The sequence below is a fragment of the Gymnodraco acuticeps genome, unplaced genomic scaffold (genome assembly GCF_902827175.1).
Source record: "Gymnodraco acuticeps unplaced genomic scaffold, fGymAcu1.1, whole genome shotgun sequence".
Taxonomy (NCBI): Eukaryota; Metazoa; Chordata; class Actinopteri; order Perciformes; family Bathydraconidae; genus Gymnodraco; species Gymnodraco acuticeps.
The window spans coordinates 483,148-511,014 of record NW_022990295.1 but is presented as its reverse complement, the minus strand read 5'-3'; the positions used below and the strand labels follow the sequence as shown (position 1 = coordinate 511,014).

Below are 27,867 nucleotides of genomic sequence, written 5' to 3'. Positions count from 1 at the left end.
TAGCCTTTTACTTTTGGAGTAGCTATTGGTCCTTACCCTGCTGTGTGAAGAGGACAGGTTATCCAGGTCATCAGAAAGAGATCTCCGGTTCTGGGTCAGTGGAGCGTATCTGTTCTGGATTGGCACACTCTAGGGTTTAGGAGGATTGTTTGTAGTTCTCCCTTTAGCAGCTGTCCACAGCTGTTTCCTAGTATGAATAGGGGTTGAAGAGGCGCTCTTCCTGGGTGACGCAGGCCAGCCGGTCGCATCACAGATTTCAGAGCGCTGGGCTCTGCCTGTTGTTCGTCCTCCCAAATCCCATGGAAATGATTTACTCTTAGGCCTTGCACCCAGATATTTCCAGGGAGGACTACCACTTGTAGATTTTTTTACCCGGTACACAGCCCTCCTGTTCCTTGGAATCCTTGTAGCTGCTAACTAGCTTTGAGTTAGCATGCCTTTGTCCATTATTTTTGCAACACTGGTAAAGTGGTGTCATTCCAACCTAGTACATTCACTTCCACGTTAACTTCCAACCGTTGCACTTTCATTTCCAACACGGCCATTTTCTGTAGAAGTTTGTGGAAGTCATCTGTAGAGAACGGAGGCATTTTTACTGCTAACTAGCTTAAGCTAAATAGTAGGGATGCACCGAATATTCGGCCACCGAAAATTATCGGCCAAAAATGGTTAAAAAGGCCCTTTCGGCTTTCGGCCGAAAGGGTTTTAGCACCGAAAAAATATCACCGAATGTCAGAACAGGCTTACGTTGGTAACGTGTTGTTGTGATGACGTAATAAAGACGCGGCGACCATGCTCGCGGCTGGCTCACAGGGGGGGGAACATTGACCTTTGTCATCGAGATTGCCCTGAGCCTTTAACAAATCGTATTAAATAATCTGATGACAGACTGTAAACAGAATAGCTGAAATTTTAACAAACTAAATAACTCAGTTTCCTCTAATAATTAACCCATGTTTGTATCATGTAGTTACCTCCGTGTGTTGCTGCTAGCATACATAACACCTGACGTGGAAACGTTATTCGTGGATGGAGCTACAGAGCTGCTAGAAAGACGGTCGAACCCGGTACATTCCTCCGTCTGCATGCGGTGCACTTTTGCTAAATGTTTAGACAAATTGCTCGTGCTTACATGCTAAACTCTTATTGCACTTATGGTAACAAGTATTCTCCACATCGAGACAGGTAAAGTTTAACCACACCTCGAAGCGCGTTCTCTCCGCCATCTCCGCAGTGTGCTCCGCTGCATGTAGCAGCTGCGTGTGTGTAAACTGCCCCGCCCCCTCGCACACAGACGGGAGAGAGATCTCGTCTGATCGAAAATACATCATAGACGCATTTGTTGTCTTTGCATATTAGAAACGAGTTGGCGACACTAAGACTGCGATATAATGTTTTTTAGCAATAATACATGACATATATAAATGTACTGTATGCATTCAAAAGTGCTGAATAAATGTTTTATGGACCCATAATAGTGATTATTATTTAAGTTAAGTTTTGCCATAATCATGTCTATTTCCATAATCAGGTAGCTGAACAACATTGGTAAAAAATGTATACATTATATATATATATTTCTATTAATCATTTTCGGCCTTTCGGCATTCGGTTTTCGGCCAACTGTTTCCTATTTTCGGTATCGGTTTCGGCCAAGAATTTCCCATTCGGTGCACCCCTACTAAATAGCATGCAGTACCAGGCTTTAGCTGTTGCTACTGTAGGCCACGCTACTGTAAGACTGAGGTCATCGTAAAAATATTGAAATATGGCTGAAACCCTCCGTCTATTTACGAAGAATAACTATCCCAGTGATAAGTTAATGTCCAGGAGCCGCTGCTCGAGGTTTTCAGAAAAGAAAAATAGGAAAATCAGCATAAAAAAGTAAGCAGAGGCAAGAGCAAGCAGAAAAGTGTCACTGTAAGAAGGCTAGTTTACAAGCATGCTTTTAATATTTCTTTATGCAAAGAGCATTTTAAAAACATAAATTATCTTAAAAATAATTGCATCTTTGATATAGATTTAACTATGCAAATTAGAGCAACAATCTTCAAAATGTTTGTCATTAGACAGTCATTATCCATTTGGACTTAGTGAACTATTTACCCTGTACAGACTCAGGCCAGAGCTCAAGCTCATGGGGCCTAAGTTAGGATACAGAAATGGCTTGTCTCACATCAGCTTGGCACATGACTTGCATGTTCTGAGTCTGAGTCAGAGCCTTCAGGGAAAGACTGTGGCCATTCAGAAGAGCTGCTGATATTACTGATCTGTCCTCTTTCAGTGCACAAGGTTTGCAGTTTTAAAATTGTAAATCCGAACGCTTGAATTAAAAACGGTGCCTTCGGGGCGGGCATTTATTCAGCCAGTTATTCTGACAGCTGCAGTCAATATTTGTGACTGCTTATTTACAGTTTTGTAAAGCTCTATTACATCAGTGCCTCATTATACTCATTGTTGAGATGATGAAGGAAATGATGTAGTCTTTGTCTAACCACTGCTTCTTTCATTGTTAGAGTTGTAAGTGACCTTAATATCTCTCATAAGTGTTTCCATCCTGTTGAATGATGTGGTTAGCAGCTGTGTTTTTTATTTGCATGTACACACACACACACACACACACACACACACACACACACACACACACACACACACACACCAGAGTTCCCGTTAGAATATTTTTTTGCCAGTCAACATGTCCGTTAAAGTTTAAATCTTCCGGACACAATTTTGAAAAGTGCCGGTCAAAGGTCTTTGTTATTTATTGAGCTTTAAAACAAATTGATATGATTCGATATGAAACAAACTAATAATAGTAGATTAACTACATTATACAAATGTGTACAGTAACTTATAATAACATGGGAATAACGGAGCGCTCTCTCCCTCTCCTGACAGCCCGGCAGTCTCATGCATTACATTGCATTTACATTGAAATATGGCTGAAACCCTCCGTCTATCACAGATGCAGCTCGCAGATCAGTAATGAGTGACCCGACAGTAAAACTAAATATATCTATAACTAGTTTAGGTAGTTTGAGAGGTAATTCAAATAGCTACGTGTGATATTCTAACCTGAAGTGTGTGTTTTGTCCGCTCACGCTGCATGTGATCATGCAGAGCTGCGGGTCGACTCGTTAGCAGCAGCTGATCTCTCTCTCCCGTCAGATTAGACTCGCGTTTATGTCCATCAGATCTAGCTAGTTCTAGCTAATGATAGGACTACCTGCTTATCAAAACACCTAAACAATAAGCGTCGCTATGCAACCGGGTGAGGCCGCAAAGTATAGCGCAGCATTATGCATTTGTTTACATGCCCACTGGAACCCCGAGGCATTACCAACAGATCAACGCACAATCAACCCATACAGGACATCTCTTTCTCCACATTACGTGTTAGACATTAGAATTGACTATTCTTGTCTGTCACATACTCTTTTGTCTGTCACATAAGTGGCGCAAGTTGCGCAACTGATCCGGTATTGCGCTAAAGTGAAATTATTTTTGACAGGACACTTTGACCGGAGAGATTTAGATTTGCCGGTCTTCAGCATATTTTACCGGTCGTAGTCCGGTAATTACCGGCTAACGGGAACTCTGACACACACACAGACACACACACACACACACACACACACACACACACACACACACACACACACACACACACACGCACATGTACTTTGCCCACAGATGCAGGCACAAACACATAGAGGCATAGACACATAAAGAAGAGAAAGGCTCACATGAGCACACAGATGAGGGGATTTCCAGCTCTCTTTAATGACTATCACAGATTAAGAGGCAGCCTCCTCCTTGGCTGTTGGCACCAGACCCTTTAAACATGGTTTAGAAATAACACCAAAAAAAACAGAATGACATTGGAGGCGGAGATCGCATCTGGATCGAAGGTAGTAGCACTTGTTACTCGGATCATAATGCATATTGGCGGTGTTGCTGCTAACTCTCAGACCGTTAGACCTTGCATGTTGTTTGTTGATGGCTGCAGCTGTTCATTATAGAAACTAATTGCATCTGTGTTGCCAGCTTTTTCAAGTTATCAAACCAAACTGGATTTAAGGCAGCCATTTTCCCACATGAAAGAATAGTGTTAAAACACCTTCGATCCGTCGGCTGCACACCAATGTTAGTGTTTGCAGCTGTAGGAAGACGAAAAATGTCATTAACAACACAAATAATTTATCCTGCATGTGATTTATGTTGTTTTTCACAGAATACATGCGTTTGGAGAGTGTTGCTGCTGTAGCAGAGATCCAATAAAAAGCAGCGTAGCTCTTTTTGTTCCAACAAAAGCAAAACACATTAAGATGTCAAATAAAGTGTTCATATTTTAAAAGTAACTTGGCTTACATGTGCATTATGTCATACTCGAAATGTTCTTAACAAATGACTAAATGTAAGTTTTTTTTTTGTGTGTAAACCTGTGGATTCGGTCTGTATTTGAATGATTCACAAGTTACTGCTTGTTAATAAGAGCAGCTTAAGTAAACCAGTCCATTAGACTTTGGTACAAAACCCCACAGTCATGCGCACAAACTCAATAATGATTGACAAGATATGACTAAAGTAAAATCAATATGATGGTTGTGCATATTTTGGGCTTCTTATGTTTGAACTCTCTGACCTGTCAGAGAAAAGCTCTGTCTGCTTTTCCTCCCCTCAGAAAAAGTGAAATCAAGTTTCGGCAGAATGCTATTTAAATGGATCTTTCCTCTACAAACAACAGCATCTCTTTTTGACTCTTCTTCGTCCCTGCTTTCTCTACATCATCTCTCTATCCCTCATCCCTCCAGTCAGCCTCGTACCCCAGGAGAGCTGCTTGCCCTTTTCCGGTATCCACGAGACCCCTACACAGTGGAGCAGGCGCGTGCCGGGGAGATCTTCGAGCAGACGCTTCTGCTCATCCAGAACCACGTCAACCAGGGTCTCATGGTGGACACCAACGGCACCGGTGAGTCTGATAACCAAATATCTGTTCTGCTGCTGTTGTTACTTTATACCTGATCGCATCAGGTGTCACTCTGTAGCTGTATAAAGACAAGTACCTCTGCATCAGGGCGTGAACAACCTGAGAGGGCCTCTGGGAGTCTGCTCTCCGGTTCGGTCCTGTCGCAGGGCGGAGCCTTTGGTCCACCATCGCTGTTGAATATGCTGTAGTGGAGTAATTACTGGAAATAATTTATGTTTGGAAAAAATGATTAATAGGTGTTTATATTTGAATGAGTTTGACGTCATCAAGACAAACATCCTGCTCTCACAATAAAGGTGGTAATCAGTACAAATGTATAATATAAATTCAGTTTGTTTAAAAGATTCATTCAATCTGTGGCTTTCAAAGTCTTTAAAAAGCTTGAGTGAATAAGTATGTAAACTTAGTATATGTTCTTTATATGTTGTTTTATAATCACTTTCAAAAGACTAACTTGACACCGATATGCATTTTTGTCATTGGACATGCAACACTGTACTTTAATCTTACTCTCGATTTAGTGAGAAGCTCCCATTCAGCTTCCTAAGCAAAATCTCATGCAACCAGTATTTCAATTCTCACCGGTCTGTGAATGACCACGTTATTATGAGCAACACTTGGCTGTGGATGGATCCCCATCTGTATGCCATTTCCTCTTAAGCATGACCCAAGGCGTAGAGTCATAATCATGGAGCATTTGACAAGGAGCCTGTAAACAGTTTTATAAGCCCTCCAGTTTGTCACACCCAACAGCACTTAACCTGCAATCACTGCCGAGCACAGGACACATTTTAAAATGATGTGTGTTGGTGAACACAGATTGTCTCAATTATACATGTGTGTGGGGAAATTGGGAAAGCATGGGCTGATTTGCCTTATTTATTTGCATTCACATAAGCATGGACAAAGTTATGTATGGTACATGAAGGTACTCATTGTAATGGAGGGTTAAAGTAACACAAAAGTCTAAATGGCTGGTTGTGTACAGAGTCTATGCTTTGGGGGATGGTGTCTCATATGTTTCTATTTCAAAGAAAAAGAACAGATTAAAAAATATAAAAAGAGTGAACTCGCACAATGTAAAAATGTTTGCAAGGTTGAGTAAAGGAGGTAGGTGAAGAGAAATTGAGCTCTGTGAAATATAAAGAAAGTGAGAGCGAGACAGTGTTATCTTTACTTATGCCAACAATCAAGTGTTCATTGTTGCATTGGCACCAAAACAAGCCAACGTGTTTTTGCCCGTCAGCAGAAACACACATACCATTCTTATTCTATCTGAGATGGCAGCACCACGGTTTCCTTTTTTGTTTTCACACACATTTACATACAGAACCACACGCGACAAACCAATACAATAATAATAAAAAGAGGTGGGAAGGCTTGAAGCTAGAAGTAGGTTCTGCCATTAATGTTAGACAGGAAGTCTCACCTTACCCTCATTGAGGTTGGCCGCTCACAGTTAACACTTGTTCTCATGCATAACCGTGACAGCACATTGCTAACACATCACAGACCTACACATGCACTGCAGTACATTGGAGCTTTAACAGAGGAGCGCTCGCATATCAAAGCAAGTATGGGCAGGTTAGGAAAATACTGCAACCTGTGCCCCCGGGACAGGACGTTCTTTCTACTCTATGACCACTATAAAAACATTTGATACATGTCTGTGAATTATATTACCTGAAACCAGTTGCTGCTAATTGATGGCTTGGATGATGTATTAATCCAAATATTTTCTTACGTGAATTTAGTGTCACTATTCTGAAGCTTTTTAACACTGCTCTTTATGTATGTGTTCTCTCCCACAGCATTTCGCTACAACGACCTGGTGTCCCCTCACTTCCTGGAGGTCATTGCCAACCTGTCCGGCTGCACGGCCCACCGTCGCTTCAACAACTGCTCTGACATTTGTTTCCACCAGAAGTACCGCAGCCACGACGGGACCTGCAACAACCTGCAGCACCCCATGTGGGGCGCTTCACTCACAGCCTTCGTGCGCCTGCTGAAGTCTGTCTATGATAATGGTTTCAACCTACCGAGAGGTGCTACTGGGCAGCTGCATAATGGACACAGTCTGCCTCTGCCCAGGCTGGTTTCCACCTTCATGATGGGCACAGAGACCATCACCCCTGATGACCGATACACCCACATGCTCATGCAATGGGGTCAGTTTCTAGACCACGATATGGACTCGACAGTGGCAGCCCTCAGCCAGTCGCGGTTCTCTGACGGCCAATTGTGTACGCAGGTCTGCACCAATGACCCGCCCTGCTACCCAATCCAGTTTCCACCCAATGACCCTCGGCAGCTGCGGAGTGGCGCCCGCTGCATGTTCTTTGTCCGATCCAGCCCTGTGTGTGGCAGCGGGATGACTTCCCTTCTCATGAACAGCGTTTACCCGAGAGAGCAAATCAACCAGCTGACCTCTTACATCGACGCCTCAAATGTCTACGGCAGTTCACGGCACGAGTCGGAGGAAATCCGCGATTTGGCAAGCCAAAGGGGTTTGCTCCGGCAAGGTATCATCCAGCGAACAGGGAAGCCTCTTCTTCCATTTGCTTCTGGACCACCCACCGAGTGCATGAAGGACGAAAATGAGAGTCCAATTCCATGTTTCTTAGCTGGAGATCACCGAGCCAATGAGCAGCTCGGTCTGACTGCCATGCACACGTTGTGGTTCAGAGAACACAACCGCATAGCCACAGAGCTCCTGAGACTGAACCCCCACTGGGACGGAGACACCATCTACCACGAGGCCAGGAAGATAGTGGGGGCCCAGATGCAGCACATCACCTACAGTCACTGGTTGCCAAAGGTAACAGATGTCATCTTATTGGTTTTCTGTTATGATATTTTTACAGCCTTTTGTTTTTAAAAAAAACAAAAAAAACTATAAGGGCATTTTTCAAGATGATGATAAGAAGTGTGACTATTACATTCCTTTTCCTAGATCCTGGGTGATGCAGGCATGAAGTTGATGGACACATACACCGGTTACAACCCAAATATTAACACCGGCATCCTAAATGCTTTCGCCACTGCTGCTTTCCGCTTCGGGCACACCCTCATCAACCCAATACTGTACAGGTTAGACGAGGACTTCCAGCCCATCCCCCAGGGACACATCTCCCTGCACCGGGCCTTCTTCTCTCCGTTCCGCATCGTGAATGAGGGCGGAATCGACCCACTCCTTCGCGGGCTCTTTGGTGTCGCTGGTAAAATGAGGGTTTCCACTCAGCTGGTGAATACAGAGCTGACGGAGAGGTTGTTCTCCATGGTCCACGCTGTGGCTCTGGATCTGGCTGCTATGAATATTCAGAGAGGGAGGGATCACGGTATACCACCGTACAATGATTACAGGACCTTCTGCAACCTAACCTCAGCACAAACGTTTGATGACCTTAGGAATGAGATTAAGAATCCTACTGTCAGAGAGAAACTGCAGAGGTAATTATAAACTCAAGATGATTATTCATAGTTGTTGGAATTATCTATACATTTTCTTGAGACAACTTAACAACGATAATATTATTAATATATAATTATAATAATGATCCTCCCTGTGCGGCAGGCTATATGGCACTCCTCTGAACATCGATCTGTTCCCTGCACTGATGGCTGAAGATCTGGTCCCTGGCAGTAGACTGGGGCCCACCCTCATGTGTCTGCTGGCAACTCAATTCAAGCGCCTACGGGATGGAGACAGGTACAGCAACATCTCACCTCACCATTGAAGGAATTTGAATATCATGTTTTGTCATTCTGTAAAACTTGGTTTCACAAGGAAATGCACTTTTAGTTATTTACTTGATTATGCTACACAAGAAAAACAGAATCAAACCAGACGAAAACAGTAGAGCATTCATGTTCCTCGGGAGAAAAGTAAACAGCAGCAACAAAGAATTGAATCCTTTGAGCAGATACAATTATTTCAACATAAAAATTCAGGGAAACAATCTCCATCAACTTTGATCCACCTCCTCTTGTCCCTCCGGAGTCCTGCGCTCTTTTCTTTGGTCATCCCGTCCAATAGCTTGATCCAGAATACCACGATGCAGCCAGGTCACTGTAAAATAAATAAAATCATTACATCCATCTTATATTCCAACGATCAAACATCAACCAGGAGCCGTCTATGTAAAACAATAGCCTTAGGTCCTAGCTTGGTTAGCTTAGCTCCCATCTTGCTTTGGGGTCAGAAAATGACGTTGATCATCTCAAGGTCCGCTGCACTTTATCCAATCCCAATGCTTCTTTCTCCGACAGTATAATATCGTATCATGATCAGCACCTTTAGTACTACATCTCTGACATTATTTATTTTAGGAATCTTTCAAATAAAAGCTAACGACATCTTCACCAGGTGTTTCTCCATCACTACCATTTCCTCTGTTTAATTTGTTCAGGTTCTGGTATGAAAACGCAGGCGTGTTCTCTCCTGCCCAACTGACACAGTTGAAGCAGGCCTCTCTGACACGGGTGCTGTGTGACAACGGGGACAACATCACACGCGTCCAGCGCGACGTCTTCAGGGTGGCCGAGCTGCCCCACGGCTACGGCAGCTGTGAGGACGTCCCTCAGATCGACCTGCGCATGTGGCAGGACTGCTGTGAAGGTGAGAGCAATAGTGTAACAGCATAGAAAATGCCTCAACATATAAGTCACTAGACGAGCATCTAGGCGGTTTTTGTCAAATAAAAAGCTGGACAATATCCTCTTGCCTGTTTCCCTTTGATAACATCGTGCTCAAGGCAGCCTGGCTTCCCAATAATCAGTTAAGACCAACCCCTTTGAAAGGAATAACGTTATTCTTTGAATGCAATTCATGTGAAAGCACTGCTGTCTGCAGGGCTGCCCCTGGCCAACTTGTGGCCCCACGCAAAGTTATGTGATGAGGCACAATTGCAGCGCTTAAAATCTGCATCAGATGAGGATCCCTCCGCAAGATGAGGCCCCCTCCGCAAGATAAGGCCCCACGCAGTCTGCATGATCTGGGTGTAGGGAGGGGCGGGCCTGGCTGTCTGTACAGCTCATTTCAAATACATTTATTTGTGTTAATTTCACTGGACCGTGTTTGATACTTGGAGGAAAACATGAAATGGGGAATAACAATCATTGTTCCAGCTTCAGGATCTCATAATGGAAAGGGATCTGACTGTAGACATACAGCGTCTGGGATCATTCCTCTGGACTTGTTGTGAAAGCAGCGTAAAACAACGTTTCAAATCAAATGCCATGACATGTCATGCTGTTGCTACTCGCTGGATCACAGCCTCAGTGGAACATTAAACTCCTCTTTCTGAATCTCATGACATAACCAATGTTGTCTTTTTCACACACTGCTCCCAGTAATTGTACAGAGAAAGAGATTGTACATCCTGTTTAAACAGTCCACCCATGTGCAGCTGACAAAGTGAGACAAATGTTTTAATAATAAACCAGCATTAGGGTTTTTAATGATTGTTTTCCTTGTGTCATTCATCTGTTTAATTAGAGTTGAACAATCATAATTATGAACTTAATTGAATGAGCTTGAAGTATTAAAAAAACATGAGTCATTCCTGTTTCCTGAGTAGGCTAAGTTGTAAGTTACTGGGTTCATGGAAAAAACATTTGTTGTTTTGTGTGTTAGAATGTGTATATGTAAACACATCAGAATGTCTGTCATCATCTGGAGGCTGTTGGACTTTTTCTCAATTCAGAATTTTGCTTTGGTATTTCTGGTATTTTTAAAAGATCGAAGAAATGGGTTTCAGTACACTCTTTAAGAGGCAATATTAATTTCCATGATGCGTTGGATGTATTGTAGGTCTAGTTTAAGGTTTTAACTTACAAAAGACTACACTAAACTGAAATTAAGCCCACTCATCAATTCATTGTCTTTGAGGAATAAGCTACAGCGTACAGGGATTTCTTTCCTTAAACAACATTTTAATAAGCAGCACATGGGGCCACTTAATTATTCTCCTTTCATCCCAGATTCTGATCCCGGTGTTCACCCTTGCTTGACATAATGTACAAGGGAAAAGCTAAGCTAATAAACAACACGATATCCTGCCAGAAAGAAGAGGGAGGGAGGAAGTTACCACAGTGTGTGTGTGTGTGTGTGTGTGTGTGTGTGTGTGTGTGTGTGTGTGTGTGTGTGTGTGTGTGTGTGTGTGTGTGTGTGTGTGTGTGTGTGTGTGTGTGTGTGTGTGTGTGTGTGTGTGTGTGTGTGTGTGTGTGTGTGTGTGTGTGTGTGTGTGTGTGTGTGTGTGTGTGTGTGTGTGTGTGTGTGTGTCAGCAGGGGATGAGCGTGCATCTGTGTGCTCATGCGTGTCTATCAGCATGAGATAGGAAGCCTTGTTGTGTTAAGATAGTCCTTGTCTTTTACTGACTGTTGTCTGGTAAATCAAAGCCCTCTGAGGCTGAGCAGCCGCCTCTAAACTCTTACAGATAGAGGTGAAGCCCTCCTGACTACAGGGCCTGATCCCATTCATCTGTCCTCCCCCCAATGTATTAGGGACTGTCTCTTGTTCCTCTTCACTCGTGCTCAGCATGCCCCGGGTGTGTACTAGGGCACGAGCAGGGTTCTGTGTGTGTGCCTCTTACTCTCTTTGATCTGGGTACAGTAGTACAGCTAGCAGTGGGTCGTGGTAATACAATAAGCCTTAGAGTTCTATATCAGCACTCTGAAGCGCCAGGAAAGTGGCATCAGTAGTCATGGTTTACTGTTTTGAGAATGTATGCATGTGAATGGGTGTTTGTGCATAACCAAACAATTATTAACCTGATCGCCCTGCACAAGTATTCTTTATTCTGTGTGGTCACTGAGTTGCTAATTGTTGGTTTTTTATCGTATTATTGAATAAGAAATGATATCTTGATCCTGAAAAGTTAACAATTAAGATGTATTTTCGTGTGAATGTCACTCATTGATTTGGTCTCTGTTAGTATTGTTGTATCATGTTGTTTTATGTTTGAGCCCAACAGACTGCAGAACTAAGGGTCAGTTCAACGCCCTGTCGTACCACTTCAGAGGACGCCGGTCAGCTGAGCACAGCTACAAAGAGGAGGCACCCGCAGACAGCGTCCAGGAAACCAGGTGAAGTCACTCAGCATAACAAACTCTAGTTATTAAGGATTGGTTTAAGGACAAGAAATGTTTGGAAAGAATATTTTTTGGGCTCAAGGTGTGACTATAATGTTACTGGAATACTACTCTGAATCTGAAGCCTGTCTCTGTGTGACATGAATTCAGCAAGGCAGGTATAACTGATTTTTCAGCAATAATTCAGAAGTTAGTCTGTAGTTAATATAGTCCAACCAGTGGCGGTTATTAGGGGCAGCCCCACCTAGTGTCAGCAGAAAGTAATTCAAATAATAATTCCAAAAAAATGCAAGAACAAAATATATATATTTTAAGATCATGTTTAGTCATCTCATTAGTCTGTACATTGCTGTTTTAGTCTGTGTTCTTCTAATGAGTGTCTACAGTGTGCCTATTGAGCCGTTTTGAGCGATGTGGGTCAAGCCCCGATCCTGCCCCTCTCTCTCACTGTGAAAGTGAATGGTTGCTGTAAAAACTACACTGCGCATGCTCAGAGTATTTTTCTATTCAATGTGTGCGGCAAAAGAATAATCACCATAGGGGCACTGTGCTGACATACCTACAGTACCAAACGTCATCTCATAATTCAGAGAGCTGATTGGCTGTAAGTACGTGTGCCGCGAAAATAGTAGTTGTTTGTAAAGAGGAGACGAGAGAGAGCAGCGTATAGCGATTAAAATCAGTAAAACGGAAAGAAAATGAATGAAGTTGACCTTCTACTTCAGCTTTGGTAAGTTCATTTTATGTCATATCTTTTGTTGACCTTCTGTGTTTTGCCTATAGGCTATTGCTCTGCTGGATCGATTGATATTGTGACCTCGGTGATGAGTGTGTTTTCCTTATACACATCTAAGTTGTTTGTGCCCCACCACTTTTGTACATATAAAAACGCCACTGAGTCCAACAGCAGTGTTTCTCACACGTTTTCAAACAAAGGACCACTTGCCCTATAAAAAAAAAACATAGACCATTGAACCCCCTAAAAAAAACTAAAAATTAAAAGCCTCAAATATAATCATTTAAGTAGGCTGAGTGTTCATAAAGCAGTTTTCTTTACGTCGCCATCGTCTTTTTTCTTTAGAGCACTTCTACCAGAAAAAAACATGTCCAACAAAACCCAACTAAGTTTGAGTTTCAAGTTGATTAAATATTCAAAACAACACATCTATGCTACACCCAGACGGTTAAAAAAAAACTATTTTCATAAGATGTAGCTTACTTTTCTCGGTGAGCTTTAAGACTGTCAGTCCTAGAGGACATATAGAGAAATGATGGGTGAGATTGAACCTGACTTAATGTATGTACGTTTTTCTTTATAGACTGTTGGAGGAAGCTGTAGAAAGTCCTGTGAAGGTAGATGAGACCTCCAAAAAAAGCACTGAACCATCAATGAACGACTTCCAGGGCTTTGTTACCGATATGCAGAAGACGATCACAAGTTTACGAAAGCAGGTGAGTGTCACACACACACACACACACACACACACACACACACACACACACACATTATTTGTCTCATCTCTGATATGCTGAATGCCTGCACTGAAGCTGTGCTGTAGTCTAGTTCATGGACACATTCAGAGCCCCAGACAGACATGTTTTTCATTAACGTGTCCGCGGTACAGTTAATTCCTCAGGATGGGGCCCAGCACCCTGACTTCATCTTCTGGTCAGCAGCAGACTTTAAAGTGAAGGAACATGATGTATAGAGAGTTGTGGTAAAAGTCTTTTAGAGGGTGCTGAAGGTGGGTTGTTGATGAGAAGTTTGATTAAAGATATGTCATATTTTTCCCTTGATCGTAGATGTTGTACTCCTGCAGGATTGACACTTTGATGTATATTTTACTCAAATATTGTAAATTGTGAAATGTGTAGCTGGAAGTAGGTATTTGTGGCCGTGCTCCTCTGAGTATATGTGTCCTTGTGTCTTTGCAGATTAAAAGGCTTGAGGGCCGTCTGAGCAAGACTGACTGCACTGACAGTGAGGGACGTGATCGGACCAATGGAGATCGGTGGAAAAAGGACTCTTGCACCACATGTGAATGCAGAGTATGTCCAACATATAAATCAATATCGAGTTCAAATGGTTTACATAACCACGTGCACAGTCCCTAATGCACTCGTTTTCACACTCTAAGTGCTGATTATGTTTAGGATTCTCCCTGTTTCTCATAGAGGACATGGTCAGCCCGATTAAAATGCCCCAGTTTCTCCTTACCAGTGTTTCACCTCCTCTTTCAAGGCTACTTCTCGTATTCTTATCTTCACTTTCTGTATGCCAAGCCTGAATGCCTCTGATCTTCAGCCCTCCTTTCCCTCACTTACATTTTGTAGCCCTTTATTCTGCTAACCACATCACTTTATCTTTTATGTTTCTCTCTTTCGCCTTGGCCCCCACATAACTATCCCTTTCCCCCCTCCACTCTTCACTGTGATTAGAGGTTTTGTTTTGTTCTAATTGAATTTGCCAGGCATCTGCACAGTGATAAGGACTGTGTGGGAAAGAATAGTTTTTGCTTCAAAACATTGTGGTGTTGCTCTGAAACAAAGCACTTAGTTCAGTCCAGCTATGTCATCTACAAGAGGCAAAACGTTTACTTTCTGTAACTCGGTGCCAAACCAATGCACAAGACAGTGCCTGCTTGTGACTTTATTCAGATCATTCATTTACAATTGCATTATGCATGCCTGTGAGTGACGATCCCTTTTGAACTAATTGATTACATATTTTTGTTTTGCTATGTATAACAGTTTCCATTTGCTTTAGTCATGTTTAATGTTTTTTTGTTTAACATCTTGTATCAGCAGCTGGTCAAATCAGGGACATTCCTTCCAGTCTAATCTAATAAGGTAACTGACCTGTTGTCCCTCTCCCCCGCTGCAGGACACCCAGGTGACCTGCTTTGTGGAGTCCTGTCCACCGGCCGAGTGCAAGCAGCCCGTCAAGCTAAAAGGAGCCTGCTGCCCTCTGTGCTTTCCACAGGCTGTTGTTAAGAAGCGGCAAGAAGCAGACACCCGCCACGAATAAACCCTCAGGACCCACCTGCCCACACTCTAGTGGCTGAGAGTCACACACAGACATACAGAGAGAGGATGGGACTCATGAAGGTGTGCCAACCCACTGCCACCAATATCCTCAATTGACCCAATAGCCTCAGTTTTTATTTTCATTTTGTATTATTATTTCTGTTGATGGGGGAAGGGGGTGACTATATTTAAATGTTTGGATTGTTGCCCCCACCGGTGCTAGCAGCCTGAGGCTCGGTTTGAAATGGTCTGGCAGCCGGCCAGAGATCACTAAATGGATCTATTTCCTGAACCGATGGATGAATGGGTGGATTGTAAAGACGACGGACAAACCTCTCCTCCTGTGCTCAGTGTAACAAACAGCCGCTGTGTTTGTTCTCCTGCCAATAACACTTGTGACAAAACACAGGGCCACTCGCCGTCGACCAGCAGGAAAGGGAAGTAGATTGAAAAGCGGCAGCCATCTTGTTGTCTCCCAAGTTTCTCAGGTTAGAGATGCCGAAAACTGGTGCTATTTCCCCTTTTTTATTAATGATTTAATCACTAAATACAAACCTTAAAAGTATTGTTTTTGTATACAAAGCAACCTTTATACACTGAGTATATGCCTTTTTTATAATAAATCACAAATGAGAGGATGTTTCATTCAAACTGAGACTTTCTATAAATAGAGATTTCATCTTTTAATCCAAGGTGCTTTATATCATGTTATTAATATGTTTTTCCCTCCCTTTTTATTTTAAAATGCTTACATATGAAGATAATGTGAAGCCCTAGGAAAATGTTTGTAACGCAAAAGAGATGTCTACTGATCACTGCTCCTCTATACCTGGACAACCTGTCGGCTGTCCTGAACTTGAGTGAGGTGGAGCCGTGTAGCACTCCCCATTGCAGGACACTCAAAACCAGCTCTTGCACATTTGTGCTCCTTTCCAACTTTAATTTTGCTTTCAGAAAGCAGTAAGAGAAAATCCCTTTTTTTACCCACTGCAATCTCAAGAACTATGTCCCAGTATTCTCTTCGGTCTCAAATGCGTGATTTAAGTTACTTCTAAAATGAAATTAATAGCACATGTCTATCTATGAAACTCTGCACAAATGTTGTAATGAGGTCAGGATTTGGTACTGCTAGCTCTACCACGGCAGTATTCTCCTTTGGGCCTGGTCACAGATTGTTGTTATTCATGTATAGTGTTTTGTCCACAGACTACACACTATTGAAGGACTGCTACCATAACTGTTGACTGTTCCTCTCCGCTGTGCTGGACCTGCAGCTCCAGTTTAGACAAGGACACGCTTGCACCCATTCCTTTCTCAGGCCTCCGCTTTGACTCCATCTTTTCCCTTTCTAAGTTTCTTCTCATGTGTGTTCAGATTTCCCCTGTGAGCAAAAAAGTTCAGTGTTGATATAGGTTAGGAATGCTCGTCCTGCTCATGTTTCTCTGCCATGTTGAAGATTTTGAGACCGGGGTGACGTCATTCAGCAGAGCATGTGTTGAGCGCAGCCTTCTCCAGCGCTCTGACCCTCATTCCACTCTAATGGAAGCCATATGAGAGGGGAAGCAAGGGTAGTGTAGGGGGAGGGGCACTCATGATCGGGATACAGTGTCAATCAAAACGTGACTCCACCATCCTGCTATTGTGAAATGTATTCCACTGACCGCCCACATGGACTGTACTTAGACTGTACACCCTTTGTACGCCGTGCACTGGATACTCAGTGAAGCCTGCGTCACCTTTTTGTTTTCCTGTTTCATAATTCTGGAGAAGTGGCTGCAGGGTTATTTTCCATTGTTTTCTTTCTGAGTAATGTCCTGAGCGAGCATCCGTCACTAAACAGGGATGATGCTCTCTGGACTCTTCCCTGCAGGATTCCACATGGATTACTGGGCTGGCAGCAGCACTGGTGAACTGTTATCATATCAATGTTCAAATGTACTGGTCAGGTTTGTGTTTACAGCCTTTCAAATCTGTTTTCCTCTCTCAATCACTTTCTGATGTTCTCTCTAAAACATATCTTGTGCTCAAATGTTAATGAATTTAGTATTTTTCATTTATATCCATAAACGTGTATGAATGACTGTCAGGCTAAATGCATTTTGGCAAGTGTCCCATGTTTTGGCTGTCAAAGCACTGTGAGCGTTCATGTTACCTGTCAGCGTAGTCACATATCTGTTGTATTAGTTCTTTTTTTTTCTCTTCTGTTTTCATCATAGTTCCCTTGTTTGTTTTTTTATTCCTCCCAAGAAAGTATCAATGGATGCACTGCTCTGCAAGACTGAACATGCTTTACCTACACTGTCCCTTAGCCAGTGGTCTATGTGGATATATATTAGTACCTATCATGACAATTGTATTGTACGTATGCCAAAGAATGGTTTGCACTGTAATGTATGTATGCCTCTCCATAGTAATAATTCATAAATAAATAAGCCACATGTTAATTATAGTAATGCATGTCCGTGCCTGTTCTTTTTGAGCTCCTCTGCCAAGTGGGCCTATTTCTGAACAACAGATGAGCTCACTGTGAAAGATGTGACCTGTCACCAGCTCTTTGTTGCTCTGAAAAAACACAGACATTTGGGGATTCTGATATTGCTCTCTATTGCTTTCATTAACCTGGACACTTTACCGCAGAGCAAATCTAGGATACATCGCTTGCATTCACTCCTATAGTAGGTCCTCAGAAGTGCTTTTTGATATTTGTAGACGAAGCTTCCTACCTGGTTCTCTTGTGTTCATGCTAGTGTCATGGCTCTAGGGACGGCTCTGTATTCGGTCTTATAAGCAAATGCTTACACATTAAGCTACTACGGTGACTATATAAACAGAGCAGTTTAACATAATCTTAGCATTGTCATTACTGTATGTGCATGTTAGCATGCTAATGCATAGTACAAGTTGCCCTTGCAGAGCCCCTACACTGAAAAAACTGAAACGTTGACTTACAAAAATGTATGTCAACAAATGTCACCTAACTGCATTAGTTTAGATACTAATGCAGTTAGTTCAATATTTTTCAACGTTTCAGTTTTTTCAATGCAGTGTGGCTGTAGACTCGAATGCTAAGTGTGGATAATTCCCCAAAAACACTTTAATGTAGAAGGCTATACTTTATACTGTGTACACTATGAAATAAACAACCCGGTATCACGGTGAGACGTGAACATGTGACGCTTTACCATTGCTGGGAGACGTGAAGATGTCACGGTTTCGTCTTTTCAAAACGTGAAAAGCGTGACAGCTACACGGTATTGTTAACCCATGTTAACCAGTGGAGAAATAACCGGAAATACCAAGCAAATGCTACCCCGATGTAATGATTTATTTTTTAATAGTCACACTCGATTACAGCGATTTTCTTGTTGCCCCAGCTGGTCGACACCTCTTTTAGCATAAACAAAGGCTACATTAATGTATTAAATCGATGTTAATCCATGCGTGTGGATGTGGAATTAACGGACGTGACGTTGTGCGATTGAGTTGCCAAGCAACAGCTTCGGTTCATGTTAATTTACAAACTATTCAACTACAACCGTAGTTATATTTAAAAACATGTTAGAAGGCCTCACGAAATATTTTAATGCACATTAAAATGTAAATGTGAAGGAATGTGTGTATAACAAAATACATCGGTCATTAAACGAAACCGGAAACAGACGTAGGCAAGATCCTCAGCTCGATGATTGGATGGTTATCCGCAATGCATGCTGGGATTTGGTGTTTATGTGATGTGAAATCTGAAAACGTTTTTTAAAAATACAATAATACTTTATTCCGAGTGTGCTTGCTTTTCTCTTTGAAAGTCATCACATAACGGCATTGTAATACACGGTTCGGCTGCATTAAATATTACATATCTGCCGTAATTCTCTATTTATAGAGCCCTGATGAGAAGACTTCTAGACAAACATGAGGCACTGAAAACGTGACGTGGATCATAAATATATAAGCAATTAAACAACATCTTACATTTATTTTCACACAATACGTCTCCTTGCAGTATCAACACTAATTCGGCTGACTTTTATATTTGATCCAATTGGTAGATAGGCTGTATATACACCATAACCGTGCAGAGCTGATAGAAAGGGACACCTGCTGGTCAAAGCACGTTATTGAATTGTATTATTTTATTATTAGATATTAATAGGAGGATGTGCAAAACAGACAAACTAATAAGGCTTAATTTAAACATTAAAGAATACTTTAGGTTAAGGTCTTATTTTGAATAAGAAAAAAGCTTTAAGAAGAATATGGAGGGATGAAACCCTCTTGAAACCGCAGGTCCTTCCTTCCTGCAGCGGTCAGACTTTACAACCAGCACTGCCCCTTGTAGACCCTCCTACACACACCACAACACAGACTATAACACCCCTTGCTGCTAAATACAAACCAACTTTGTGCAATATGTGCAATATATATATGCCATTAATAACTGTGTAATTTATACCTGGCCACTAAATCAATATATATGCCGTTTTGTTTTTTATCTGTATTTTTGAAAATTATGTAACTTTTTATCTTTTTTTTAGCATATTGTTTAATATATTATAACTTAGTACTTTTTTAGCATATTGTTTATTTTATTCTAACTTAGTACTTTTTTAACGCATGTAAGATATGCAACACTAAGCTGTCTGTGGCTCTTTCCTGCTGTAACGCTGCACATTTCCCCTCTGTGGAACTAATAAAGGTATTCTGATTCTGATTCTTTAATGGTCACACATGCAGAGCACACAGCACACACAGTGACATTTGTATCTACAGATAAATATTAAGCCTGACAAAGTACTTAACGTCTAATATATTGCTTTCCTGCAATGTTAACTATGTTTAAGCACTTATTTGTTTATTATTTGTTTATTATTAAACTGATATTATACATATGTATTATACTCTTATAAGATGTATGTAGATAGTATAAGAAATGTGCAGAATGACAGTTTAATGGTGGAGGTACACACATATTGATAGATGTCTTGTAATGCACTGAGGAACCTGCGACCCAAGTTTTTCATTCATTGCATAACTACACAGTAGTTGTGTATAATATGATATGTCAATAAACCTTAGCTTATAAAATCTTGAAATCTTGAAAGGGATGTTCAAACTAGTCATTATATACAGTCTTTAATGAACTATTAGTAGAGAATAACGAGTAATGAATATACTTTATAGAGATCCTATTAATATCTAATAATAAAATAATACAATTCAATAACGTGCTTTGACCACCAGTTGTCCCTTTCTATCAGCTCTGCACGGTTATGGTTTAAATACAGCCTATCTACCAATTGGATCAAATATAAAAGTCAGCCGAATTAGTGTTGATACTGCAAGGAGACGCATTGTGTGAAAATAAATGTAAGATGTTGTATAATTGCTTATATATTTATGATCAACGTCACGTATTCAGTTTTGGCGGCAGTTCTCCTGTTTGTCCAGAAGTCTTCTCAGCAGGGCTCTATAAATAGAGAACTACGGCAGATATGTAATATTTAATGCAGCCGAACCGTGTATTACAATGCCGTTATGTGATGATTTTCAAAGAGTAAAGCAAGCACACTCGGAATAAAGTATTATTGTATTTTAAAAAAACGTTTTCAGATTTCACATCACATAAACACCAAATCCCAGCATGCATTACGGATAACCATCCAATCATCGAGCTGAGGATCTTGCCTACGTCTGTTTCCGGTTTCGTTTAATGACCGATGTATTTTGTTATACACACATTCCTTCACATTTACATTTTAATGTGCATTAAAGTATTTCGTGAGGCCTTCTAACATGTTTTTAAATATAACTACGGTTGTAGTTGAATAGTTTGTAAATTAACATGAACCGAAGCTGTTGCTTGGCAACTCAATCGCACGACGTCACGTCCGTTAATTCCACATCCACACGCATGGATTAACATCGATTTAATACATTAATGTAGCCTTTGTTTATGCTAAAAGAGGTGTCGACCAGCTGGGGCAACAAGAAAATCGCTGTAATCGAGTGTGACTATTACAAAATAAATCATTACGTCGGGGTAGCATTTGCTTGGCATTTCCGGTTATTTCTCCACTGGTTAACATGGGTTAACAATATCGTGTAGCTGTCACGCTTTTCACGTTTTGAAAAGACGAAACCGTGACATCTTCACGTCTCCCAGCAATGGTAAAGCGTCACATGTTCACGTCTCACCGTGATACCGGGTTGGAAATAAATGACGTGTTGCTATTTTTGAGAACAGTTATCTCAAATCCAAAAGCTGTTGTGCACTTTTTGGAAATGGCGATTTGGCTAGTTAGCAATGGGGTTTTTTCAAAGTAAAAGTAAGCTACAGACCAATTGAATTGAGACAGCTCTGACCTTGTTCCTCCTGTTCAACCATGCATGGTTTTTGCTATCAGCCAGGTTTTGACATTAGAGACAACATTAAGAAAGTGTGTTTAAACGGAAAGCAGCTGTGAAGTGTTATGGGAAAGATATTTGCAAGGTGAGTAATATAAGAGGCATGAGAACCTAAACCTTGTGAGACTAAGTTTTGGATTTTTTGTTACAGGTTGTCCGGCACATACTGTAATCCCACAAACTGTTTCAGCACCTGTGCTTAGTGGGAAATAATTTCTGCTCTGCAATATAACATTTTTGGATAAACACAAAAAGTGTATTGGTGTTGTTGACCTGTAGTGTCTCAAAAACAAAACGATCTTCCCCCCTTTAATTCTGCTTCCAATCTTCTCCATCCACTTTGTGTCCCTCCCTCAGTTTTCTTTACCTCTCCCTGTAGACTCAGCTCTGGCGGCCAGGCCGGTGAGTGGACCGAGGCTCTGGAAAGAAAACTGGACCAGGAAATGAGCTTTCCAGTGGTTGCACAGATTAAAGTGCCTTCATCTTCCAGCCAGGCAGGAAAATACATTATCACTCTGACAACAAGGGACCTACCTTACGTTTGAGTAATAGGTCTATTCCTGTGAGATCCAAACATGAAACACACAGTCTCGTGCACTTCCTCTGGTTATTCACACATCTGCTGCAGAGTTCCCCTTCCAGGCTGTTTGAATGAAATCTCCTTTGTTTACTTGAGATGGACAGTCTGATTATGTACGTACGAAATTGCTGTAGGTGTTTGGATCTAGATGTGGGTAGAAAATACTACACACACACACACACACACACACACACACACACACACACACACACACACACACACACACACACACACACACACACACACACACACACACACAACAACAACAACAACCTGTATCAGAGCACAACATCAGTTGCAGTCAACTGAGAAAAAATCCTTGATCTATATCTCCATCCAGACTAGAGAAAAAGAAGCGATAGTGTCTTTCAGGGTTTGGACAGGACACAGGCCTGCAGCTGCAGAAGCCTGGCTCCCCAACACTTCCCACTCATCTCGCAGCCTACTGGAATTTCATTTAGGCAATTGGCTCTCGGCGTTGCACCTCTCGCTCGCCAAGGCGGGGAATTATTTCCCCTCACTAGTGGAACGTCATTCTAATTTCCAGAGCGAGGCGGATGAAAGGGAGATAAGTGGCGTCCCGCTAGGGGAAAATAGGTTTTGCATCCCGGGACTCAAAGGACTGCAGAGATGGCTTGTCACCCCCAGTGGCTGGGAAATATCAAGAGATGGTTTCCCGCTAGTGTTTTTGGCACTGACACTCAAGCCCACTGAGTTAATACTGCAGGTGTTAGCACAGGCAGTTACCGTATGTGCACAAGGGTTAGGGAGGTGACTGGTGTCTTACCTGCTTGGAATCACAAGATACCTACTGGCAAACAAGTTAGTTTCACATTATATTCTTTTGAATTAAGCTTATTGTGTTATTCTAAGATAGAGCAAAGCCTAATGTGGGGGCTGTGGCTGCGAGGGAGTGCAGTCGTCTTTCAACCAGAAGGTTGTGATCCATCCCATTAACTAGTCAACATGTTTTCCCTGAGCAAGATACGTAACCCCTAGCTGCTTGCGATGGCATGGCCAACGCTGTATGACACTGCTCTGGATGAATGAGGACATGTAGTATGTAAAGCGCTTTGAGAGTTTGTAAATAATTGATAAAGCGGTATTTAAGGACAGTATAACGTTTGTCCGGATGATGGTAGCCTACAAGAGGAAAAGTTCATTCTGACCCTTGAATGCCAATGCTTTAATTGTTCTGGCTCTCCTGTTTTCCACTGATTTGTGTTTTAGAGTCTTTTAGCTAGTTGTTTTGGTTTTCTGGCAACAAATGTACTTTCTTGGTTCACCCCATTGCTCTCATCAACTTCATTTCCAGCAATAGGTAGTTGTTCTTTTAGCATAAAATAGACACTTTACATAACATAAACGTTGTAGACCCTTAAGCCCCTTTCCTACAGGATAACAAACCCACTAATACCCCCTAAGTTCTGGATTGATCTATAGTGGGAAATAATACTATCTGCCTTTATTCCGACAGTAACAGAAACATGACACTTTAACACATTTTGCCCCTTTTCCAATGCAGTGTTATGTGAAGGTGTAAAAGTGAAAATATATAAATAAAATATATAATATCAACAGGGATTTGGACAATTATAATTATTCATTTATTTCCCAAAACCTAAAATGTGTTATCTCTCCTCAAAAACAGCAGACTTTGTTGACATTAATGTGACCTTGCTGTTTTGTTAAACACGTCATCTAACTCAAACTCATAAAAACTCATCAAACGGTCTTTGTTAGTCATACCAATGTTCCAAAAATCACCAACTCTGGTTTGAGAGGTCTGCCCCAAACATACATAAACAAATAAGTTACCATTGCACAGGGTTGTGTTACTGTGCCTTGGGTAGCAAGTGACTCACTTCTAAAGTGCTGTCCAATTCCTAAAACAGCTTTTAAAAGTGTAAGTAGGCTACTATTGACATCTTGCTATGATTGCCATTTTAGATTGATGATATGTATGACAGATGACATGTACGACAGTATTTACATAGTGACTAAGGGTATAGAACTGTGTGACTGTATGTATGAATATCTCAATGTGTAACTGTGTGTGGATGCATTAGTGTGTAACTGAGCACCTCCCCGCTTGTGTTCCTCTTTCTTCTTACTTCACTGATGTCATTCTCAGCTTTTGTTGTTTCCAACTTGCAACGTTTCAGTTACACTAATTCGATTTACTGCTGTAACCAGGCAACCCAGTCTCACGGCATTTCGTGTTATAGTCACGACATTTAATCTATTGATTCGTGTTCACCAACACGATTTTCCCCTTTTTTTTCGTGTCACACAGAACGATTTTAAAAGCAATGTATTTCTATTGGTAGGCTAGTATGTTTCGTGCCTGCAGCACGTATTTTTGTCCGTTCGGGTCTTGGAAGACCGGAAGCTGTGTGGTTCATAAAAACATGTTCTTACTCAATATCAAGCCACGATTATTGTTTTTATTTTAAATCGTATAATGTCGAACTTTTTTTGCCGTCCGCGAGGAAAATAAATGGGGCTCAGAGCCTCAGAATACTGAAATCTGTATTTATTTATTTTTTTTTCATTCTAATTTGTTATTCTTTTCTAAATAACACATTGTTATTTACTCACCAATAACACACAATGATCCTTGTTTTTATTTATTTGTTTAATTCTATAATCTCTGTCTTTTTTGGCGTCCGTCAGGAACTGAATTTCAAAATAAAATAACCGGAAACAGATACACACCCACTGAACTGATTACCCAAGATCCTCAGCTATGGTTTAAGCTCGGTGATTGGATTGTTTAGCCGCAATGCACGTTTGGATATGGTGTTAATGCGGTATGAAACCCAAAAAAAAAAATTAGAATAATTCTTTAATACAAGTGTGCTTGCTTTTCCCTTTGGAAGTCATCACATAACGGCATTGTAATACACGGTCCAACTCATACGACCAAATGGGCCGATTGTTCAAGCCCTTATTACGACCAAATATGTTGTTTGTTCAAGCGCTTAATACGACCTATAATTACGTTTTCGCCCTATAGTGCTCCCGCTGAATGCAAACGTTACAGATGGTTGTTTATTCAGAAATAACCCTCTCTGTAAAATCCTAAATTGTAGGATAGTTTGGCCATTAAAACGCTTTTTGATTATATTTCTAGCGAGAAGTATATATTGTACTTTTAGAATCCACGTCTAGTCGATATGTAGCATCTATAGTTTGATAGATATTATGAAGAGGATTTGAGGTTTCGCCAGGAGAACGTATATGCACAGGCAGCCTGTAAAGTTACGGGTTGAAAACAGTATTTCCGGTCTCGGCGTTTTAATAATAAAACCAATGATCATATGATTTTACAGTGATATCTGCAGTACTCATCCACTTAACCTTGTTAATTATACAACATTTATTGGTTTAAATTGTGTACCATGCTTTTTTGTTTTTCCCATAGGTTTTTCTCTTTAGATTCTGAGAGACACCTTTCTTTTTTCAGAGGTTTTGATAGGCTAAAACATCGAACTACACCCTGGATGTTTTAGCCGCAATGCACGTCGGGATATGGTGTTTATGTGATATGAAACATTTAAAAAAATAAAAATAATACTTTATTCCGAGTGTTCTTGCTTTTCTCTTTGGAAGTCATCACATAACGGCACACACGGTTCGGCTGCATTAAATATTACATATCTGCTGTAGATATTTATTTATAGAGCCCTGATGAGAAGACCTTTTGACAAACTGTAAGAAATGCCGCCAAAACTGAATACGTGACGTGGATCATAAATATATCGGTAATTAAACAACATCTTCCATTTCTTTTCACACAATACGTCTCCTTGCATTATCAACACTAATTCGGCTGACTTTTATATTTGATCCAATTAGTAGATAGTCTGTATTTACACCATAACGGTGCACAGCTGATAGAAAGGGACTCGTAGTTTGTACCTTTCCAACTCCTCTGACTGTTACAGGTCTATACAGGTTCATGGTACAATGCATAAGCTTCAAATCGAGAGACTGAAACTGTATTTTCCTTTAGCGTTCTGTTTTAATTTCACAATAAAGTTAATAGTCATGTTATGTTTGATATTATTATGTTTTATTAACTAGACCACTGTTTTTTTTAACCCGCACCGCCTAGTGGTTAAAGCACGTTATTGCATTTAGTTGTTGAATACGTTTTATTTGATGAAAACATTTAAATATTAAGAGTAGACTGCATACAAAATTGGGGGAGAGTAGAAGGCATGATAGAAATATAGAGTAGAAAATATCAAGAAGATACTGTAGTGATCTCTACAATAAAACAGTTTAGTGCAGGACGTCCAAAGATATTAACAGGAGGATGTGCAAAACAGACAAACTAATAAGGCTTTATTTAAACATGAAAGAATACTTTAAGTTAAGGTCTTCTTTTGAATAAGAAAAAAACGTTGGGGGTATCCACAGATAAATATTAAGTCTGACAAAATACTTAACGTCTAATATATTGCATAGTTTATTTTGGCACTTGACAATCACCTTCCCTGAATTTGACTCAGGTGTAACTAAAGTCTGATTTAAGGGTTGTTTATATTTCACATCATTAACCTCTCTGAAGAACCAGCACCTTACCGTGGTAGAGAGGTTTGTGTGCCCTGATGAACCTGGGGGCTGTGTTGTCTGGAACCTGGTGTTCCTGGTAGGGTTTCCCATGGCAAATTGGTCTCAGGCAAGGGGCCAGACTAAGATTGGTTCAAAAGACCTCATGAAAGACGACACAAGAAGTGAGGATACCCGGCCCGGAGGAAGCCCGGGGTCCCCTTCTGGAGCCAGGCCCAGAAGGAGGACTCGTCGGCGAGCGTTTGGTGGCCGGGCTTGCCACGGAGCCCGGCCGGGCCCAGCCCGAAAAGGCAACGTGGGCAACACCTCCGCTTCTCCGTCCCGCGGGCCCACCACCTACGGGAAACATCGATGGGGTCGGGTGCGCTGCCAGAAGGGTGGCAGTGAAAGCGGAGGGTCTCGACGGACCAGACCCGGGCGACAGAAGCTGGCTTTGGGGACGTGGAACGTCACCTCTCTGGGGGGGAAGGAGCCGGAGCTTTTGCGGGAGGTGGAGCGTTACCAGTTGGATCTGGTTGGGCTCACCTCTACGCACAGCGTCGGCTCTGGAACCTTACTTCTGGATAGGGGTTGGACTCTATTCTTCTCCGGAGTTGCTCAAGGTGTGAGTCGCCGGGCGGGTGTGGGGATACTCACAAGTCCCCGGTTAGGTGCTTCGTTGTTGGAGTTTACCCCAGTGGACGAGAGGGTCGCCTCCCTACGCCTGCGGGTTATTGGGGGGAAAACTCTGACTGTTGTGTGTGCTTATGCACCCAACAGCAGTTCAGAGTATACAGCCTTCTTGGAGACCCTGGAAAGAGTCCTGTATGGGGCTCCTGAAGGGGACTCTTTAATCTTGCTGGGAGACTTCAACGCACATGTGGGCAATGATGGAGACACTTGGAGGGGCGTGATTGGGAGGAACGGCTCCCCTGATCTGAACCGGAGTGGTGGTTTGTTACTGGACTTCTGTGCTAGTCATGGATTGGCCATAACAAACACCATGTTCGAACATAGGGATGCTCATAAGTGTACGTGGTACCAGAGCACCCTAGGCAGAAGGTCCATGATCGATTTCGTTATCGTATCATCGGACCTGAGGCCGTATGTTTTGGACACTCGGGTAAAGAGAGGGGCGGAGTTGTCAACTGATCACCATCTGGTGGTGAGTTGGGTCGAGTGGCGGGGGAAGCCTCTGGATAGACCTGGTAA

General features: G+C 41.8%; 1 protein-coding gene across 2 annotated transcripts in view; it reads left to right on the top strand.

Moving 5' to 3' along the window:
• Positions 1-17,563, top strand: part of LOC117549979 (peroxidasin) — a 56,583-nt gene extending 39,020 nt beyond the window's left edge. For both annotated transcript variants that reach the window (XM_034222206.1, XM_034222205.1), the window contains 9 exons: positions 4,815-4,972; positions 6,802-7,808; positions 7,944-8,440; positions 8,565-8,699; positions 9,400-9,608; positions 11,966-12,077; positions 13,403-13,535; positions 14,019-14,132; positions 14,968-17,563. In XM_034222206.1, the coding sequence (XP_034078097.1) occupies positions 4,815-4,972; positions 6,802-7,808; positions 7,944-8,440; positions 8,565-8,699; positions 9,400-9,608; positions 11,966-12,077; positions 13,403-13,535; positions 14,019-14,132; positions 14,968-15,111 (2,509 nt within the window). In that variant the 3' untranslated portion in view covers positions 15,112-17,563. The remainder of the gene's footprint in view (positions 1-4,814; positions 4,973-6,801; positions 7,809-7,943; positions 8,441-8,564; positions 8,700-9,399; positions 9,609-11,965; positions 12,078-13,402; positions 13,536-14,018; positions 14,133-14,967) is intronic.
• Positions 17,564-27,867: the final 10,304 nt, after the last annotated feature.